General features: G+C 45.3%; 1 protein-coding gene across 1 annotated transcript in view; it reads left to right on the top strand.

The window, feature by feature from the left end:
* Nucleotides 1-790: 790 nt before the first annotated feature.
* Nucleotides 791-22,591, top strand: part of GRK7 (G protein-coupled receptor kinase 7) — a 36,603-nt gene continuing 14,802 nt past the window's right edge. The window contains exons 1-4 of the mRNA XM_078071044.1: nt 791-919; nt 2,826-2,919; nt 3,669-4,436; nt 5,822-6,259. Coding sequence (XP_077927170.1) covers nt 3,825-4,436; nt 5,822-6,259 — 1,050 coding nt within the window. The 5' untranslated portion in view covers nt 791-919; nt 2,826-2,919; nt 3,669-3,824. The remainder of the gene's footprint in view (nt 920-2,825; nt 2,920-3,668; nt 4,437-5,821; nt 6,260-22,591) is intronic.

Raw genomic sequence — 22,591 nt, 5'->3', positions numbered from 1 at the left:
CCTAATGCTAACCTATTAATCTGCTTCAGAACTTACATTCAATGTACAAAAGATCTTGTTTCTGAGATCACATCATATCAAGTTGTATTATTTCATAATTCGCTGTCCTCCAATACATGTGCTATTGGGCCATGCAGAGAACTGTGGATTGTAAAAGAGGGTCATGTTCTTTCTAGAAACTTTGCTTTACTATTTTCTTTATCCTAGGATGTATTTTCAATGTTAAAAATCCTTAGAGAAACAAACCAAGCCTACCACATTACTAATTTAACCTAATTTTTATTTATGTTCTATGAGTTTCAAATGTCATATGACATCAGAGCATTTTAAAATTTAAGAACATACATATCAGGGACACCTGGGTGGCTCAGATGGTTAAGCATCTGCCTTTGGCTCAGGTCATGATCCCAGGGTCCTGGGATCAAGCCCCGCGTCAGGCTCCCTGCTCAGTGCAGAGCCTGCTTCTCTCTATCCCTCTGCCATTCCCTCTGCTTGTGCTCTCTGGCTCTGTCTATCTCTCTGTCAAATAAATAAATAAAATCTTAAAAAAAAAATACATATCCGAAATAATGCTTTAAGCCACATGCTGCAAAATGTAAAGGAAGATGTGGGTAAAGAGTTTTTTTTTTTCTTTTCCCTAGGTTACAAAATTAGTCATAAAAGATAGTAAAATATTTTCATTGTTTTCTCCATCATAAAAGTTTATTTTCCTTTCAAAATGAAGTATCTCCTCTTTTCACATGACAGAGTTTAATCTTCTGTGTTTATGGCAGAATGTCATAAATCATTTCGTTGCAGTAGTTTATTGTCAGACGTTGTGCTGTCACTTAACAAGTCTGTTCTCTCTGTCTTCCAGCTGCACCAGACCCCACAGCTTTCCAAGGTCACATGAAACCCTGGGTTGGCTGCTCTACGCTAGGTGAGCATTGCACACAGAAGCCCACCTTCTTCAGCATGGCTTAGGTCTCTCCTACCTCATCTCTGCATATCAGAAAAGCATAATTTTAGATTCAGTTTTGATGATAGTCATCATTTAAAAGCAAGTACAGTTCACTGTGCCAAGCATTATTTGGCATTTAATTCTCTAAAGAACCTACTCAAGAATCAACACTGATTATTTCCGTTTTCAGATAATGAGACCGAAGCTCAGAAAAGTTAAGTAATTTGCTGAATATCACACAGCTAGGACTCCCTAGAGCCGAGATGCGGCTCTCCCAAGCGGTGCTGGAGTTAGTGCTTGTACCCGTTGGGTCACATCTCCAAGTTTTCTGGTACTTTTCCCCACTGGCACAGGGTATCCTGAATGTGCCCAGCATTTGGCTCTGTTTTTAAAGCTAAAGATACAGTGCTGTTCTTTAATTGGATCTACAGTTACTGTTTCATCAAGTTGGGAACAGCCCTGGACCCTAATTGTTAGTAATCACATAAAGTGTTCCATTTTAAACAGACCTTTTTTTTTTTTTCACATGTGTAAAACTTAAAAATAATGATACTCTGTTTTAAATTGCCAGTAGGCAACATGTAGTCATTGTATAACTTTTAAACTTGGTGTTCAAATATTATCTAAATTGTGTTCTCATCAGTCAGATAATTTTTAGTGAATAAGAGAGTGAGTTTTGTTTTGTTTTTTTACATAGATGGTCTATGGGATTCCTAATTAGAAAACAAACAAACCTAAGAACAATTTCTCTTACTTAATGACAAAACTAGGTAAGGAAGGGTTAATTTTGTGTTGTCTAGTAAGGTAGCCACTGGACACATGTGTCTGCTGAGCATCTGAAATGTAGGTAATTTGAATTGAGATGTGTGGTAAGTGTCAAATACAAACATATTTTGAAAACTCAGGACGTAAAAAAGGATGTAGAATGTCTCATTAGCAACTTTTATATCAATCACATGTTGAAATGATAATATTTTGCATATACTGGGCTCAATAATTACTAAAGTTCATTTCACTCGTTTTTTCTTTACCTTTTTTATTGTGGCTACTAGAAGACCTTAAACTACATGTGTGGTCTCGCATATTTCTATTGGACAGTGCTGGGTGAAGTGATGACTAGATGACTAGTCCAAGTGGAATCAAGCAGTTCATAGCATGTATGTTCGTCAGTGAAAAGCATTCTTTTTTTTTTTCGGTGATAAGGTTAAATATCCATGGGATGACAATTCTACCATTTTCTCAAAGTTCTGCCCTGTTAGATTGCCATTGTATTCATAAGAACCACAGGAAAAGGCATTTCCTCCTAAAGAGTGATTCTCAGACTGATTTTTCACTACTCAGAAATGTGGCCCCAGGATGACATATCAAGAACAAAAAAAAGTACCAACATTTCTTGTGTGAGATTCAAAGCCGATGGTGTGGTTCCTTCTGAGCAGTGGTCACTGGTGTGGCTCACCCATCTCTACCATAGGGGTGATGGTTTACAGCGCAGCAGTGCAAAGCCAAAGGGCACCCACGAGTTCATTACATAATTCTTGGTAGCGTGAGGCCAAGCTGCATCTGCTCTGGGGAACGGTGGGCAGGCTCTGACAGGCAGACCGAGGCGGTCATGACGATGTTTTGACAGAGTGTGTGCTAGAAGTTGTTTGTTTGGAAAAAGGCTTACCGGCTTTTTTCCCCCTCCTCCTTTCTCTCTCTCTCTCTTTCTCTTCTTCCCTTTAAAACACTCTGGCATAATACTGAATGACTTTGTTTTTAAGCTGCCTTAGCCTTGCTTTGTGAAGAAAAAGCCTGAGTACTCTTTCCCTGTAGGACACAAGTGTTATTTTTGGAGCAGAGGTTCTTAGCCTGATCTCTGTCTAAACCAATTTCTGTTCTTTGTGAGGTCGTGGTCCGTGGTGGCTCTGAGTGATCTCCATGGAGGGAAGCTTCCTGGCTCCGTGAGGGAGTGTTGGCAAAGATGTCGAGGGGCCACGCCTGTAAGTGCCCTGCCCTGGGTCTCAACACAGAAGGCTCCTTCACATTCAGAGTCCACTCAATAGATTGTGCCCTCAGGACAGTTGCAGCCACATGTGGTGAAGTGGTGTTCTTTTTCTGCTTATGTCACTTGATGGGATGTTTTGGGCCAAGATGACCCCCCTTTTCTTAGCCCAGCACTTTAGGTCCCAGGCTCCTGGGAACGAGGAAAGCCATAGCTGGACAATCTCTGCAGGCTGTTCAGTGTGCAACTGGCTGTGGGAAAGCCACCGCCCACTCCGAGGGCCACAACGTGAGTCCCCGAGGACCTCTGGGAACACGTCTCAGGACTCAAAGTTCAGAGCATCCCCTTCTGTAACCTGCTCTGAGTCAGGCTGCTAGACAAGGAAGAAAACCTCTCCTGCTTCTCACCATTCCTTTTCCTGACCTGGCATTCCTAGGAGTTTACATAGCTTGAGCCTGGTAGGAGACATGTCAAATTAGAAACAGTTTAGTAAAATAATGCCGTGAGCAACAAATAGTATATCACCTTATGATGACTCCTTCCCTTTGGAAAGTGGTAGCTGCGTATTCAGGGAGCAGCTGTGTATGGAAAAGGCCCCCATGATGAACAAGTAGCCCCCGCAGGTGTGTCAGGCTGCTTTCCTCTCGGTGGACGGGAGCGTGACCTGTGCTGTGCCCTTCCCTGGCCGGCTATACATAGCCAGCAAAGCTTCTTACCAGAGAAACCTCTTTCTGTACCCTCCACCAGGCCCACCCGCAGACTAGAAGCCTCGCTGTAAATCCTCTGCAAGCTACTGCACCTGGCAAGGGAAACCAGCCAACTGGCCCCCAGACCTGACCGGGTCCCCGCCACAGCCTTCCAGCCTTCCTTCTCTTTTCCCGGGAGCATACCCTGTGTTCAGCCATGGTCGACATGGGGGCCCTGGACAACCTGATCGCCAACACGGCCTACCTGCAGGCCCGGAAGACCTCGGATGGAGACAGCAGGGAGCTGCAGCGGCGGCGCCAGGGCCTGGCCCTGCCCGGGCCACAGAGGTGCACCCAGCTGCGCCAGTCCCTGCCCCAGGACTTCAACAGCCTGTGCGAGCAGCAGCCCATCGGCCGCCGCCTCTTTCGGGACTTCCTAGCCACGGTGCCCCCATACCAAGAGGCCGTGGCCTTCCTCGAGGAGGTGCAGAGCTGGGAGCTGGCTGAGGAGGGCCCCGTCAAGGGCAGCATGCTGCAGGGGCTGGTGGCCACTTGTGGGGCTGCCTCTGCTCCAGGGCACCCACACCCCTTCCTCAGCCCAGCGCTGGCCACCAAGTGCCAAGCAGCCACCGCCGAGGAAGAGCAGCTGGCCCTGGTAGCACAGGCCAAGGCCGAGGTCATGGCCTTCCTGCAGGACCAGCCCTTCCAGGATTTCCTGGCCAGCCCCTTCTATGACAAGTTTCTGCAGTGGAAAGCCTTTGAGATGCAACCGGTGTCAGAAAAGTACTTCAACGAGTTCCGAGTCCTGGGGAAAGGTGGTTTTGGGGAGGTAAGTGTCTCAGAATGGCCGGACTGGAAGGTGAAGTACACAGCATAAAAGGGGTTTGTTTTGCCTTTAAAAAAAAAAAAAATCTTAAGAGAACTTACTTAGAACTAATTTCAGTGCCGCCTGTGGAGAATTCCTAGCTCACTCTCACATCTTTTTTTCTGGTCACCACGTGAAATAAAATAAGAGTGGCATAGGAAAGACAAACAAAACGTGGAGCTGGCCAAGAATCTTTATCATGGGGTCTACACCAGAAGCACGCTGAAGTGCCCCGGACGCTTTGGAGAACGATAGCAACACACAACAGCGGGAGCTCTCCCTTTCCCTTTAATTGTGGTAATGGATGTAACTTGAGAAAAACTTCAGATATCTGAGAAAACACTTATCTTGAAGTAAAGTCTAGAATCAGTTTTATACCACTGCTGTGATCAGCCCTTTCTTTTTTTAAGTAGAAAAACATTTTCTAGTATACGTGCTGCCGAGGCGAGCACTAGAAAGACATGTTTTGAGGTAAAATTCACATAACGTAAAATTAACCACTAACAACAACAACAAAAAAGTATACAATTCAGTGGCACTTAGTACATTCATACTAATGTTGTGTAGCCATCCCCTCTATGTAGTTCCAAGACATTTTCATCACCCCTGTACCCATTAACAGTTACTCTCCATCCCCCTCCCAACAGCTCCTGGTAACCCCTGGTCGGCTTTCTGTCTCCATGGTTTTGCCGACTCTGATGTTTCGTGTAAATGGAGTCACGCGATAAGAAGACGCGCTTCTTTCACTGAGCGTAGTGTTTTAGAGGTTCATTCACATCATAGGTCTACCAGTACTTCATTCCTTTTCATAGCTGACTAGTCTATTGTATGGGTACACTACATTTCACTTATCCATTCATCTGTTGATGGATACTTGGGTTGTTTCCACCTTTTGGCTGTCGTGAACAGTGCTGCTATGAACGTTCATGTACGTGTATTTGAATACCTGTTTTCATTGTTCTTGTGTCTCTGCCCAGGAATGGAATTGCTGGGTCATGTGGCAATTCTATGTTTAACTTTCAGAGGAACCACCAAAATCTTCCACATTTTAGGTTCCCACCAGCAAGGCATGAGGGTTCCAGTTTTTCCACTTCCTTGCTGGCACTTGCTATTTCCCCTTTATTTTTCATTATGGTCCATCTAGTGGGAGGTACAGTGGTACCTCATGGTAGTCCCAGCTCTTTCCTGAAGAACCCCGATTACTCACGGCTTCTCTTTTTCTTAGAAGCCTGCCGTCTTTTTACCTCCCTTGATTTCTGCCCTTCCACACCCTGAATCAGCCTTGCTCCCTTTCCTCTCCAGTGCTTCCTTCTTCTACCTCATCCACTCCCTTTCTTTCTCCCCTTAAGGTGTGTGCTGTCCAGGTGAAAAACACTGGTAAGATGTATGCCTGTAAGAAACTGGACAAGAAGCGGCTGAAGAAGAAAAATGGCGAGAAAATGGCTCTTTTGGAAAAGGAAATCTTGGAAAAGGTCAACAGCCCTTTCATCGTCTCTCTGGCCTACGCCTTTGAGAGCAAGTCCCATCTCTGCCTGGTCATGAGCCTGATGAATGGGGGAGACCTCAAGTTCCACATCTATAGTGTGGGCATGCGGGGCCTGGCCATGAGCAGGGTGGTCTTCTACTCGGCCCAGATGATCTGTGGAGTGCTGCACCTCCACTCCCTTGGCATCGTCTACCGGGACATGAAGCCTGAGAACGTGCTTCTGGACGACCTCGGCAACTGCAGGCTGTCTGACCTGGGGCTGGCCGTGCAGATCCAGGACGGCAAGCCTGTCACACAGAGGGTGAGTGGCTCTCCTCGGTCCTAAGGGTGGGGCACAGAGTAGGAGAGGAGTGGAGAGGGCTGATCTATTCCCCGGGCAAACGGAGCCTTGGGCATAATTCTTCTAATTTCCTTCTTCCTAAAGCCATTATGCTGTCATCTTGCCTTGAGTGGAGTGATGTAAGAGGATTAGCTTAACTGGCTATTTGGGGACTACTTTGCTCTCTTCTTCTGGCAGGCACAGGGAGCCTTCTTTGTGAGTTGGAGATGGTCTGTGCTTTCATGGTGAGATGGAATGAGCTAAATCCATAGTGGGCATCTAGTATGTTCCACCAATAACCACCTCCCCAGTGCCATGATCCTGAGTCAATAGAGACTTGGTTTCCTCCTCTGAAAAATTTTAGGGGTTGGGTCCTGGCAGGTAAACTTCAATAGGATAAGAAAAAGAAGAAACCCGTAATACTTAGCACATTAAAGTAAGTATCTCCTTTCCCACTGAGTGCAGATTGGCGGGGCGGGGGGGGGGGGGGGGGGGTACTTTGGATAAAGGTGAAATTTTGAATGAAAATGTATAGAAGAGAACAAAGGCAACTGATATTTATTTTGATCATTTTGGTTCGAAGTGGCTTGCAGAGAATTCTTTGATTAAAAGGGTATTAATTCTTTCATTAATTTAGCAATTATTTAAGTAAACAATACGAACTCTCTTTGATTCTGACAGGTCTTTACCACTGAGTTTCTGTGCACAAAGGTGGGAGAAAGTGCAGGAAGACAAGGGCCTAAGTCAGGCTCTTAAATATTCACTTGAAACTTTGTTTTTGTACAGTTTCCAACTTATAAGGCAGAGAGGATAATCAGGCAATGAAGTGAGAAAAACCGTGGCAAATTTGGGAAAGTGCAGGTGATTTTATGTAGCTGTAATATAAGGGGTGTTGACAAGATGTGTAGGGTTCAGATCATGCAAAGTCATTGGAATGCTTTCTTGTGGGGGCCAAGGAGCCATTGAAGGCTTTCAAGAAGGGGAATGACATGAGTAGATTTGCATTTTTATTTTTTTATTTTTTTATTTTATTTATTTATTTATTTTTTTTTTAGATTTGCATTTTTAAAAGACCAATTTGGGTTGTAGATGGGAGGCAGAGGACCTAGTTAAGAGGCTAATGCAGTGACCCAGGAAGAGATGGTGGGTACTTGTAGAAAATAGTAGGATTAAAGATGTGGGAGGAGATTGGCACCATTGGAAAGAGACCTGCTAGGACATCAAGACCAGCTGGGTATGATGGTGAGGAACAGAGAGGGTCTCTAGCTCCACTGACTGGAAGGAAGAGCAGAACTGTGGAAAAGCTAGCAAATTCAGTCAGTGATGATTGTGTTGTATATGAGACAGGCAGGTAGAGATGTTCCCTGGGCATTTAGACCTGTCAGTCTGGTGCTATGGAGAAAGGTCTGGGCTAGATATTGGGATTTGGAGTCACTGTGACTTGGGAAGCTTCAGGCCCCACTGAATCACATGGGAAATAATGAGGGAAGAGGACTAGGAATGGCAGCTGGGGAATATCAGTATGTAGGGGATGTGGAAGAAGAGCCTTGAAGAGGTTAGGTTAAATAAATAGGATGAGTGGTAGGAATGGCATAGTCATGGGAGCTGTATCAGTTAAGGGTTGATTTCAGCAGCATATCGTAGAAAACCCAAATAGCAGTGGATTAAACCAGACAGGGGTTTATTTTCCTTATGTAACAAGTTGTGTGGAGATTAGTGGCGCTGGTGTTAGCAGCTGCAGGATGATGAGATCAATATCTCTGGCATTTTGGCCTTTTCCATGTGCCATAACCATCTGAATCTGGAAGCAAATCCTGGGCTCCAGGTAAGAATGCAGCCCAGCAGATATCTTGACTTGGGTCTTGTAAGATCCTAACCAAAGAACCTTGCCATGCTGTACCCAAACTTTTGACCTACAGAACTGTGAGCTAATAGAAGGTAGCTGGGGGAAAGATTTTTGTATGATAGCATCAAAATTAATCAAAAAGATAGTAAGGTGCTAGACATTGTGAGAGGGACAATGTTTTCCTTTCCAACAGGGCTCAGAATGTATACCATCTATTATAATAGAACTTGAGGCTGTAATAGAATTCCTAACTCTGGACTTGATTCTTCCAAGTGGGTAATTCTTCCCTAGGTAGGAGCTAGTCGTCCTTGGAGGGGTACAGGCCCTTTCAGGCTATTGGGGGATATTAGGTGACGCACTTTGGACATCGCTCTGTAGGCAATAGAGAGCCACTGAAGGTTTTTCAACAAGAAAGTGGCATGACTGGAGTGATTCTTTAGGAAGATGATTTGGACACTGTGTAAGATGAATTAAAGAAGAAAGAGACTGGGGGTGGGGGACCCACAAGCAGCTACTGAAAGGATCCACACATGAGGTGATGTGGGTTGAGGAAAGGCCTTGGGCTCTGAGCAGTCCTGTGTCCACAGTTCAGCCCCTCTGGCCTCTCACCTAGGCTCCATTAAGACGCACACCTGAAGGAAAAAAAAAAAGACCCACACCTGGACTTCCTTCTCTTAAAACATGGCTGTCCTCAGTGGAGGGGATGAGAAAAGCACAGAACCACTCTTAGAATATGGTGACAGGAGGCACCTCAGGGAAGAAAGACACAGGTGGCTCTGCTCAGGTGTGAGAAAGATGGAGGCAGACATACCAGGAGAGGCAGGGAAGCTTAAGAGTGCTGGCTGGGGAGGCAGAAAACCTGAGTCCCTATCCCAGCTGTGTCACTGACTTACTGTATGCCATCTTAGGTAGGCCTTAAGGCCTCCTTCATCTCCAAGTTTTAAGCGTCTATGAGAGAGTCTTTGAATTATTTGGAAGAAGTCTTGTAAATTCAAAAGATTAACATATGGAATAAGTTACTATGATTTACTAGACTATCAGTCAGGGTTCTTGTGGGACAAAATGAAGTTATTTAAGAAATGAAATTAATGTTTTCATACCTAAGAAGCTCAGAGGCTTGGCTTGATCCAGGTGCCTGAGCAGTGGATTCCCTGAGAATCTCTGAGCAGTGGAGGATTCCCTGAGAATCTCTTCCTGTTTCCCTGCTCTGGTGTCCTCAATGTTAGCCTCACTCTCACTCAGGTGATCCCTGCGCAAAGGCCACCAGCATCTCCATACATATCCTACCAACTGAGCAACCCCATGGAAAGAAAACACTTCTTTACAAACAGTTCCTTCACATTTCCCAGGGTAGACTCTCAATGGACAACTCAAGTCACATGCCCAACCACAACCCATTCCACTGACCAGGATGAGATCACTGCTGTTCCCAGGAGCCAGGGAGAAGGTCTGTCCCGTCTAAATCTCATGGACTGACATCAGAAGAATGTGCTCTCCAAAGGAAAATCAGGATGGAAAAGAATGAGAAATGGATGTCAGCTAGGCAAAAAGAGTGGATACCCCTAGTAACTGCTGTTACCTCCATGGTTTGAAAAGTTTGAAAGCTTTCTGACCCCTTAATCAAGAGACGATGGGATCTAGATCTTTTTTAAGAAGATTCTATGAGGTAGGAATATTATTAGCTCCATTTTACAGATGGAGAAACTGAGACTCAGAGAGGTTAAGTTACCCACTCAAAGACACATTTCTAATATGTGATATGAACCCAGGTACATCAGATTCAAGGGCACTTACAGTCTTGATTCTACCCTGTTAAATTCACACAGAGAGCAGGACATGGCCTAGGTTTTTAATGCTATAAAAGGCTTTTCTCCAGTAAAACTCAGAATAAGTATATGTGATGACATTAGCATATCTTCCTCAGGCTGGTCTGATACGGATACCAACCAGAAGTCCAGCTGAACCTCTGACAGAGTTAAGACTTCAAAAAGGAGCACCCCCACCTACGGGAACGATGTGACTAATGTCTCAGAGCCAGCCTCCCACACATAGGCACAATATAAATAAACATGGTCCCAGCCACTGTCTGCATTCACTTTTAATGAATGTGATAAGCACTCCTGCCTCTATTCAGCTGACATCTACATGCATGCAATAAAACTAATTCACATCACTTTTTTAGAGACTCTGGGAAAATATAATAGGAACATTGGGCAGTGGGGTTCATGCTGGGACTTTCAAATTCCTTATTCTAAGTGGAGAACAGTGACCTTCAGATTTTATGGAACATGAATCCTTAAGACGTGTTCTTTTGTCAGGAGTGGGAACGAAGTTAGAACTGTGAGCCAAAAGCTCGTGACACATTTGGTTACCTTGTCCTGCTCTGAAGCTTCTGACCAACTCCTCACATTCAGAGGGACGATGGGTGACAGAGGATGGGCATTATATTTAGTCTGAAGCTTCTATTGTCCTGAATACAGTGCTAGAGCCACACTGAAGAAGTGATTTTTAAAAGATCTCAGAATGTGTGTCATCAAAATTAACACCTTCATACCTCACGATCATTATGACCCTGCTCCAAAATTCTTTCTCTTTGAGAATTCACTTCTGAGAAACAGTGGAAGAGCCTTATAGGAGTGGAATTCTGGTTACTTCTTGGTCACACGTTGGTCTCCACCAAAATTATAACCACTGTCATTTACTAAATTTAGTTCCTAGTAATTTTTGACCACTACCATCCAATCCATTCTGAAAGTATTTATCACTATTAAGGGCATTCAAAAATATTCATTAAAGCCTAAGAATTATTTTTAACATCTCTTCATTCAAAAGGCAGTCATTCATTCACTCACTCCTTCATTCACCATATATGTATTGAGCATTACCCACATGCCAGGACTGCGCTAAACCTAAAGGATAGAAAGATGAGCAAAAAATGGACATGATTTCCTGCCCTCATGGAACTTAGTCTAGGGAAGATAGAACTTAAAAATCACTCACAGGAATATAAAGTGTCAATTATAATAAATGCTGTGAAGATGTGATACATGGGGCTCTCCAAGGAAGATTTGACTTAATTTGTGAGAATCCGAGCGTTAACCATAAGGGAAATACAACTTAACTTGCTATCAGAGGGCTATCAGCAAAGTCCTTGGAGCAGTGTCTTAGGCTGGGTTCCCTGGAAACACACTTGGAGACACGTTTCCATGTGGAAGACTTATTAGGGTGCATTCTCAGGAGATCTACGCATGAGGAAGGCAGGATTGGGCAGAGGGAGAAGCTGATCCACAATGAAGTGGAACCAAGACCTCAGTCAATCCTTCAACAAGCTCTTGAGTTGGGATGGCCCTTCAGAGTTGTCCCAAATAGGGGACAGAGTTTAGGTTTTTGTATGCCCCCATGGGCCAGTCAGTGGCCTTGGCTGGCTGCTAGCAGGGGGGCAGCTTAGGCTAGGCAGTTGCCTGGGGCCGAGAGCAGGTCCCAGGGTGAGGTGCAGCTGTGAGCCATCAGCAGTCAGTGGTCCCAGCTAGGGCTGGCTACATAATTTTCCAGGCTCCTCATGAATTGCACATGGCGGACCCTCATTCAAATGCCGGCAGAAAGCTCTCTCGTTTCTTCCATGATTAATCTTGTTGAAAGTCATGGTGGTTTTTGCTATTCAATGTCACACTCCCTTAGGCTTAGAAAGATAGGAGTAAGGAAGACCCTCATAGGCATCAGGGCCCCACCCAACGGGTGGGCCTGAGGAAGCAAGTGCCTGACCCCAACCCTGAGCCCAACCCTGCACCTGAGTCCAGGCCCCCCACAGCGGCAGAGGGTCACAACAGTTGCCAAGCAGAGACAGTGGAGGAAACAGCCAGGACCCCAGGGCTAGGAGGCAGAAATGTGGCGGGAGACAGGACTGTGTGTGAGCCAGGCTCCCTACCCCAAGGGCATACTCTATCATCTCACTGGACTTAATTGACAAGATCCAAGATCCAAATTCAGAAATGTGTCAAGACAGCTTCTGCACAGCATCGAACCCCAGCACAGGGCTACTGCTGCGCACAGGGCACAGTTCAGCTGCACCGCAGATTGGCCTGATCCCAGCAGCAAGGGAGGCCACACCTGCAGAGGGGATCTGGGCAGAGTACCACAGTCTCCACTCCAGGTGGCAGAGCCAGTGCAAAGTGCCCAAGTACAGGGAACCAGAAGGCCCCAGGACCAGGAAGAGACTGACAGTAAAAGGGTGGTTAAAAATACACGTGACCAGAGCTGTCCATGTTGGGTGCATAGGAAGGGCACCCAGCCTGACATAGGATTACGGTGTCAGGAAAGGTTTCCTGGAGGAAATAACAACCAAGTTGAGATGTACAAGGCAAACAGAAGCTAGGCAGGTAAGGAAGAAAGAGAATGGGCTATGCAGAGGGTCAGCATAGGTCGTGGTCCTCAACTGAGGGCAATTCTGGCCCCCAGGGGAATTCTGGCAATCTCTGCAGACATTTTGATTGTCATGATGGGGAAAATGCTACTGGCATCTAGTGGGTAGAGGCCAGGGATGCCGCTAAACATCTTACAGTGCACAGCACAGCCCCCACCACAAAGAACCATCTGGCCCACAATGTCCATACTGTCACAGTTGAAAAATCCTGCCCAGCTAAAAGCCTGGAACGAGAGGCCTGGGGCTCAGGCACAGAACATAGTGACTCTGCAGCTGCTTAGAATGCGGAGTCACAGGGTTGGAAGGGGGTGACAGCCGGTGAGTATAGCAGATGTCAGTCCCTAGAAGGCTGGAGGAGTCCGACAAGGGCATTCCAACTGAGCGCCTAGGGTGTTGGGGAGCCACTGAAGGCTTTCGGGCAGGAAAATGACAAAAGCAGCTTTGGAAGGACACTCAGGAAGAGGGAGCCGGGATGAGAGTAAACAGGAGGGAGTGAGGCAGAGGGCCTGGGACCTGGGGGGGCCCTGGCAGCACACTGTCCAGGGAATTGTAAGAGCGAGGAGAGAGAGCCTACAGGGGCGGCAGGAGGGGACTGTCATGCAGGATGATATGATCAGGGACCAAAAGGTTGCATCATCGTTGTTGATATGGACACATGTTGGAAGCTCGGAGCATCCATCCAGATCGAGTGCAGCTGATGAAATACGGCCCGCAGGGCCAACCAGAGGGAAGAAGTGTGTGTGCCGGTCCTGGCTCTGCCACTTCCTGTGGCTGCTGGGACAGATGCACAGGCTGACCCCTCACATGGGATGCCTATACGTAGGGACACTGAGGACTGAGGGCCAACTCATGCTCTACGTGCCAAGCCATGCAGAGTGCCTTCCATTAATTGGCACAGACATGCCACTTAGTCTGGCCATAGCCCTGCGCTTGACCCCAGGCAAGTCATGCCTCTTCAGTGAGCCTGGTTAATACAGCCCGCCTCTGAGGTTTGATGAGAAGATTAAGAAGCAAGGCAGATAAATGCCTAGCAGAGGGCCAGCCCTTGGTAGGCGCTCAAGGAATGATTGCTGTGATTATTCTACGAAGCCAAGTACCAGACCCCTCGGTCACAATCCCTTCTGTTGCACTGTTTCGGCCTCACCTGTCGGCACTGTACCTTCTCAGGTAACCTTTGCACCTGCGCTTTGTTCTCTGCGAGGCACAGGGAGCCTGCAGGACCCCAGGGCTGCAGTGTGTACACTGGGGTGGGGGGCGCGCAGCTCCCCTCTTGACCGAGCCAAGCAGGCACACGCAGTTGCCTTGCTTGTCACATCTTAGAGACACCGTGGAAAATATGCCTCAGCCCGCTGCCGGAGAGATCCAGGGAACATGAAACCACCAAAGAGCACACTCCAGTGGAAGAATCACAACTCTTGATCTCTGCCCATGTGCCAGGCCCTGCCTTTCAATCTGATGGAATCTTAGAGGCTTTGGAGTTTTTCTTCTTGTGTAGCTGTCCTGCCTGAGACACCCGGAACCCAGACTTGGTGACCATGGTCTCTAACACCTGTTGAGGGCCTGCTGTGTGCCAGGCTTTTGGGAGGTACTCAGTGTTTTATCGCTTTAGTCCTTATCATGGCTCTGTGGAGTAGGAGCTGTGAGGCTCAGAGAGGTTGAATAACTGGCTGGGGGTGACCAGCTAGTAACTGGGAGAGCTGGGATCTGAGCCACCACCGAATGACGCCAGGCTGGACAGCTGTGGAAAGCAGTATTGCAGCAACCTCTCTTTTGGATCCCTTGCAGGGTCTCTCTGGCATGGGTGTCCTCCCAGGGGTGTCAGAAAGAGCAGGAAGCTACGTCTGGTGACGTTCCTGCTGCACCTAGGAAGTGGCCGGCAGAAAGCAGACGGGGAGCAAAAGCAAGCCCTCTGGAGGCTGCAGCCTGGGGCTGAGCACGCAGGCGGAGCCTCGAAGCTAAATCCCCTGGGGTCTCAGGCCGCATTCCTCTGAGGTCTGCAAAGGCCACCGCTTAAAGGCGCAGAGGAGCAGCTGGGAACAAGAACAAAGCGGCCAGGCCCCCCTCGGAGGAAGGAAGGAGCGAGCCCCAGGAAACAGCTGATAGCGCTAAGCTCAGCTTGTTTTTTTCCTCTGCTCAACAGTTCTCCTGCCACGGCAAACAAAAGATGTACATTCTGATTCCCTCTTCTGTTTGGATTGTGCTGCCGAGTGGATCTGGTTTGTGATGAGCTGGGGGGAAGAGGCACCCGCGGGCAGTTTCTTGCTCCGCTGGCCAGTTTGCTGGGCCACCACCAACAAACGCAGAGAGCTTCCTTTTCGGCATCTTTCTCCCCGCCCGGTCATCAAATCCAGCTTGGCCTGGACACACCGGGGGCACGATGCTGCCGTTTCTTCTAATTAAGCTTGCCACCTTTTCAGATTCATTGGGAGCCCGAGGCTTACTGGTTATCTTGACCTTGAAGGACCGGCAACATACACCTGCATGAATTCACACACACACTTTTTCATGGATATATAAAGCTATTAAGATGTGAACTGTGCCCTCTCAGTCCCACTGAAAGGCCCCTCCCTGTTCTCAGCACTGCCAAGGTCACAGTCCACTGCTGCCCAGAGTCACATTGGGACTGTTCAGAGGACAGAATCCGCCCAGCCTGGCCTTGCCACCAGGCTCCCATGGGCCCAGGGGTAAGGGTGACAACAGCTACAGGGTCAGTGGAAGCCAGCATCCAACAGCAAGGACAATGTAAGGGGTGTCTGCACAGGTCCAGACAGGCTGGCTCTGATCCTGATCCCACCCTAGGGTGTTCACCCTCCTCAAAGTTTCAACACCTGTAGGTGTCCGGTGGTCCTGATGGGCCTAAGCAATACACACGCGGTGACTGTAGTAGTACTTCTTGCTGCCCCCTGGGGGGCAATATGGAAGGAGGCGTTATTACTGGCTTCCTAAACCCTGTGAGGTCTGATGCTTGATGCCCTGCCATGCTGGGTATACCTTGTTTTGCCTGACCAGGTGTTGACTATGTGGGTCCATCAAAAGGCACTATAAAACAAAAGCAAAACAAAATGAAGGAAACAGAACAAAAAAATATATACAGAAACCTCCCCTAAGAGTTTTGTGGCTGCTGACACTTGAGTGATCCCTCTAGCCCTGGCAATGGCTGTTCTGGTCACATGGACTGAAGGTGACTGTTTTGATGACACAGAGACTGATGTGTGGAGGCCCTTTGTAACTGCAGGAGTTAAACTGAGCTGTGAGAGGTCAGCGTGGTTGGACCCTGCCTCATGCTGCTTGGCCCGTTCTCTCCTCCCACCCCACTCCGAGGAGGCAGTTCACATGCAGAAGACAAATGGCATAAAGGGCAGGCAATTAATTTTTTCAGCTGGAGGCTGAGATGGAATTTGGGTGCTTAGAGTCTGGCGTGCGCCTCTAATTCCATTCTTCTCTGTGAAATACCTCCACTCCTTAAGGAGGTGGTGCCCTTCAAAATTCCGTCACTGACATTTTCTGTCTTTAGGGCCAAGAGGTAAATTTAGTCCTGAAAATTATTTGGAAGGGATCTAAAGCTACCCTGCATGCTGTCTTGTGCTCTTTCCATTACACCAAGAGGCTATAGTGCTGTAAAGATGGCAGGCTGATTCTTCATTTATTTCCCTGGGGAGGGAGCAAGGTGGTCCCGGAGCATGGCTCGGGATCTGGTTCCCTCCTCCTAGCAATCTCGGTAGTGTGGAGCAGCCCAGCCAGCCTGATTAGCAGAGATACAGGCAAAGGATGTTGGGAAAAGGGGAAGGGAAGCAGCTTAAGCAGGAATGGACCAAGATGAGGTCTTGGTCCTTGGTAGATGGGGAGATGGAAGGAGAGGATGCTAAGGAGAGAAAAGAAATCCTGAAGGGAACTTGGAAGGGTAAGAAAAAGCCACATCACCTACTTCCAAAGAGGCAGTGTAATGTAGTGGTTCTAAGTGCAGAGCTCTGTGTGAATCTTGCGTGGGTGACCTTGGGCATGATTTAAACCCTCTGTAGTTCAGTTTTCTAATCTGTAAAATGGGAGATAAAAATTGTTTCTATCTCATAGGGTTATCATAAAGATGAAACAAGGGATGCCTGGGTGGCTTAGTCAGTTAAGTGTCTGTCTTCAGCTCAGGTCATGATCCCAGGGTCCTGGGATCGAGTCCTGCGTTGGGCTCCTTGCTCAGCAAGGAGTCTGCTTCTCCCTCTGCCTGCTCTACCTGCTGTTCCCCCTGCTTGTGCTCTCTCTCTCTCTCTCTGACAAATAAATAAATAAATAAAATCTTAAAAAAAAAATAAAGATGAAACAAGAAATTCACATAAAGCACTTGAGAAAATATTTAGCATGTAATGAGCACTTAATAAGCATTTTACATTATTATTTCCAATTTTTCCCCTAGGTGTGTCTCACATCCTTTGTTTAGGACAAGGCGTGTTCTCCACTTTCATCCTATACCTTCTACTGAGCAACTGATATTTATCTGGTGACCCAATTAACTATTTTGATCACTAAAGTCACTTGCTTCTGAAATCTGCTCATTGGAAGGGTGCCACACACAGAGCGAACTCACAATCAGTGTTGCTAAGTAGAATTTACCAATCACCACTGTCTGAACTGCAGTTGGATATTGTTTGTAGTCTTTCTCCCTGCTTCTCCCACCCCAGCAGAAGAGACTGAACCAGAGAGAAGCTGGACGCAGGAACATATAGTCCAACTGAGAGTTGTAGAGCATGAGATACTATGTGATGTGGGGAGACCCTCAGTCCCCTCCCCACCTTAGCTCCCAGAATGAGAGCAAGCAGGCTGACCCCTCTCAAATGGGGTATTGGAGCATATCTCTCTCTGAGGAAATGGAGTAGCCTAACACAAAAGGTCTGTGGGTACTCACAGGTGGCGTCCCCACTGAAATGGCTTGGCAAGATCACCCTACAGTGAAGTCCATCAGTTGACAAGCTTCTTGTCAGCTTTTTGGTGTTACATTCTTAAATACAAGTAGTCAAAGATCACTTGTTATTTGAAGGAACCCTCCAAAATGAAAGACTATGCAAAAACAAACAGAAGAGAGAAGCTTATAGAAAGTAGGAACAATGCAATGAGTAGAAGGTAACATTTTTTAAAAATGTATAATTAATATCTTATGAGATTTAAGAGAAGATATTGCATCCATGAAGCAAGAACAGATGCTAGAAAACAAGGAACATTCAGAGAAGAAAAAGGGCATTTGGAACTAAAAAAATTCACAAATAAATTTGCAGGACAACATGGATAAATCTCAAAAACATTATGTTAAAAAAAGAAGTCAGACACAAAAGAGTATCTACCATACAATTCCATTTACATAAAATCCAAGAACAGACAAAACTAATCTATGGTGACAGAAATCAGAAAGTGGTTGTCTAGGAAGTAGAGAGGAGAATGGACTAGAAAGAGACACAAGGGGACTTTCTGGGTGGATGAAATATTCTATATCTTGTTTGGGTGGTATTTATGTGGGTGTATTCAATTATCAAAATTTACTGAACTGAACATCTATGATCTGTGCACACTATTATATGTTAATGATACTTTAATAAAAAACATTTGCAGAAATGAAATTTCAGTAGAAGGATTAAGCCTCTAGATCTAGCTATTAATTCACAGGAAATACAAAGAATAGGGGAACATGTTAAATGACACCACAGGGAGGCAGTCAGCAAAATCTGACCTGGGGCAGTCTAGAATTTAGCCAGCTTTTCCAACAAAATCTTCCAGGGGGCTGGGGAGGCAGACAGATGAGGAACTTATATATTCACAGAGATTAAAGAGACATACCAAACAATGACACTGTGTGAACTTTATTTAGATCCAAATTTAAGCAAACTATTTAGAGGACAATTTTATAGCACAATTGGAGAAGTATAAACATGTCCAGATATTTGATAGTGTTAAAGAATTTTTGTTATTTTTAAAGCGAGATAATGATATTGTAGTGCTTTGGTTTTGTTTGTTTGCTTTTAAGTGGCCTTACCTTTTAGAGACTCATAGTGAAATATAAATGGTGATGTCTAGGAGAGTCTGGGCCAGTGGGAGTGGGTAGGGGACACAGATGAAACAAGACTGACCATTTGTTGATAATTCTTGAAGCTGAGTATAGCATATACTGGGTTTATTATTCTAGTCTCTCTTTTGTATATGTTTGAAATTTCCCATAATAAAATACTTAAAAAAAAATAGAAGAGTTAGGGAAAAAATAGAGGAAGTTCTCCTAGAAAAAATAAAAAAAGGAAATCCTAGAAAAAGACAAAGAGATGGAAAATAGAAGCAAAAGATAAGAAGCGGAGGGGATACGTTCAGGATTTCCAAAAACAAAAAGAGAGGAAAGAAAATGGAAGGGAGAAAATGATCAAAGAAGTAATATGAGAAAGTTTCCCGATTCTGACAGCCTTTAGATCCTGGATTGAGTGACCTGCCGGTAGCCAGCATCACAAATGAAAAAGCCCCATACCAAAGTACATCATTGAGAAATTTCATCAAGTTGGAGTACTGGGCCACAAACCTCACACACCTCCTAACAGTCCCTCTCTGCCTCTTCTCTCGCTCCTGGACAGCACTCTGTTGGCTCCACTTGTAGGCTGAGTTGCACCTCCTCTTTTAGAATTGGAGGAAATATCAGACTGCAATGTGAATCCTGGTTTCTAGCAAGCTGCTGAAGGTCTGGACGATATCTAGAAATACAGACAAGTTAGCTTTTGGGTAATCCTTGACGAATGGAAATAGGAGATGGGAGGGAGCTGGGTAGATGGATTCCCTCTTCTTCACTCTCCCCTGTAGTTCCTCTTTATGACCCTTCTAGAAGATTCTATTGTGCCTGATGGACCAGCAGCCACGTGGTAATGCCTGGTATTGCATCCCCTTCTCTCACTCCTTTTCCCCTCCGCATTCTTTTTTTTTTTTTTTAAGATTTTATTTATTTATTCGAGAGAGAGAGTGAGAGCACGAGCGGGGGGGAGGGGCAACAGGAGAGGGAAAAGCAGACTCCCCACTGAGCAGGGAACCCACAACACAGGGCTGGATCCCAGGACCCTGGGATCATGACCTGAGCCAAAGGCAGACGCTTAACCCACTGAGCCACCCAGGGGCCCCCTTCCCTCTGCATTCTATTATAAAAACTTTCAAACATATAGGAGAGTTGAAAGAATTTCACAGCAAGCACCTGTATACCCATTACCTACCTGTTTACCATGAACATTTTGAACAGCTTTATTGAGATATAATTTAAATACCGTAAAATTGACCCATTTAAAGTATACAATTCAGTGGGTTTTAGTATATTCATAGAGCAATGCAAACATTACCACAATTTTAGAATCTTTTCTTCACCCCGAAAAGAAACCCCCTGCCCTTTAGCAGTCACTCCCATTCCCCCTGTCCCAACCCTAAGCAACCACTAATCCACTTTCTGGCTCTGTGGAATTGCCTATTTTGGACATTTTATATAAATGGAAACACAATATGTGGCCTTTTGAATTTGGCTTCTTTCACTTAGCGTAATGTTTTCAGGGTTCATCCATGTTGTAGCATGTATTAGTACATTCCTTTTTATGGCCAAACAATATTCCATTGTATATCATTAATATTTTATTAGATTCACTTTATCACATGTCTCTCCATCTATCCATCCCTCTATTGATCCATTAATTTGTGTTATATCTTTTATGTATTTCTAAGTAGGCTTACTCCCCTTTTTCCACAACCCTCAGCACCTTTGCCTTGCACACCTCTCAAATAAAGCTCATATCACATGGTCGCCTTAGGTACAAAGGAAGCTGAGAGATGGAGTGCTCAGCCTTCTGACCTCTCTGGTAGAGGGATACAAGGGAAAAGGGGGACTGGGAATGAATTTTTGCTATTTTGGCATACAGTGTTTCTCAGTCTCATCCACATTTCTTCCTCTAGTCTCCCCTCCCACCATTACATCCCACAGATCTTGTGTTCCAGAAATGCCAAATTCCTTAAAGCTCCCTGAACACCCTACATTATTTCTGGCTCCATCTCTTGCACGTGCTCATTAGCTGGCTAGCCTGCTCTGGGGGACAGATTCTTCCCTCATGATTCAGCTCAGCTATCACTCTTCAGTGAAGTATCCCCAACACACACACACATACACACCCTCTCACCTCCCTGTGCTTTTTTTATACTCCCATTACAGCATTTACTGTACTCTATTTAATTAACCTTTTGACCTGTCTCCATCAGCCTGTAAATCCTGAAGGGCAACGGCCAGGTATCATATGTCTTGGTATCCGTAGAACTCACTGCAGGGCATGGTTCAATATTGGTTGCATAGTGAATGGAAAACATCTAGTTACCATCTTTACTGTTGTTTATTTAACAAACATTTTGTTGGGTATGCACCGTGTGAGGCCCTATAGTAAGTTCCTAGTTTGGATACAAAGTCGAGTAAGACTACATCCTGGGCCTCAGGGGAACCTACAGGACCCTTCTGTCTGGACAAATGCAAAACTAGACAAGATGCCAGGACAACAAATGTAAACTGGGACTGTGCTGGGCAAACCAGAACATATGGTCACCCAAATTATGTATCAGCTTCTATGAAAACAGCAGTACCATGCTGACTCATGCCCAGCCTGTCAGACCCAGTCACTTCCAGACAGGCCAATTACTTCTCATTAGTGCTTGGGTCATATATGCTTTTCAATGTTGTTACCCATGTAGAAATTATCCATGAAATTTAATATTCCTAGGGCATTATATATATAGTGCATGTAAAAATATATACTTAAGCAATTAGAAAAAAATCACCTGATAAAAAACTAAAAACACTTTCCAGCCTTTTTTGATGTACTGGAATGCATATTTGTAATCAGTGTGTGAAATCCACTATATATATATATATATACATATATATATATATTAACAATATATAGTATTAACAATAGACTCTAGTCTGTTGTCTTTATTGACGGGCTTTTGGAGGTTTCCAGCTTGTGACCATTATAAATAATGGAGCTATGAACATCTCTATGTAGATTCCTTTTTCTTTCTTCTGAGTCATTTCTTGGAGGTATATACTCCAAGATGAAGTAAACTGATTGAAGGAGAGGAACAGTTGATACATATTATTTTCTGTGACTCTATCTTACTGCTCTCCTCAAAGTCTGGGTCAATTTACAGAGCCCATCTGTTTTTCACAACTCTGCCAATAATTTATATGATCATTTTTATGTACTAGTAGAAGCCTATTGTCATTTTAGGGTGTTCTTTGAATTTTTCCTTAAAGATTTTATTTATTTATTTATTTATTTATTTGAGAGAGAGAGAGCAAGAGAGAGAAAGCACGAACCGGGTGAGGGGCAGAGGGAGAAGCAGACTCCCCGCTGAGCAGGGAGCCTACCATGGGGCTCAATTCCGGGACCCCAGTATCATGACCTGAGCCAAAGGCAGACAATTAACCAACCGAGCCACCCAGGCGCCCCAGGTGTTCTTTGAATTTTTAATTGCTGCAGAGGTTATACATTATACTTTAACCAAAAACAAGTTAGTTTTTGGAAAACAATGTGTTTATGTGTGTGTGTGTGTTTGTGTGTGTGTATGTATATATATGTATATTTTATAATTACAAGGTATGTTATAGATATTCATTAAATATTTATTGGGGGTACCTGGTTGCTCAGTCAGTTAAGTGTCCAACTCTTGGTTTTGGCTCAGGTCATGATCTCAGGGTTATAGGATCAAGCCCCATGTGGTGCTCTGAGCTTGGCTTGGAGTCAGCTTGAGATTCTACCCTCCCCAACCCTCTCCCTCTGCCCCTCCCCTTGTGCACACACATACTCTCATTCTCTCTCAAATAAGTAAATAAAATATTTTCAAAAATTTGTCAAATTAATGAATGTATTAAAATAACACATTCACAAAAAGACAATAACTGCATGATTCCCCATACATGAGGTACCTAGAGTAGTCAGATTAGTAGAGACAGAAAGTAGAATGGTGGTTGCCAGGGCCTAGGGAGTGGGGGCAATGGGGAGTTGTAGTTTAATGA

The sequence above is a fragment of the Halichoerus grypus genome, chromosome 1 (assembly GCF_964656455.1).
Source record: "Halichoerus grypus chromosome 1, mHalGry1.hap1.1, whole genome shotgun sequence".
Classification (NCBI taxonomy): Eukaryota; Metazoa; Chordata; class Mammalia; order Carnivora; family Phocidae; genus Halichoerus; species Halichoerus grypus.
Note: the sequence above shows the minus strand (reverse complement) of the source record. Positions and strands in the feature narration are given on the sequence as shown.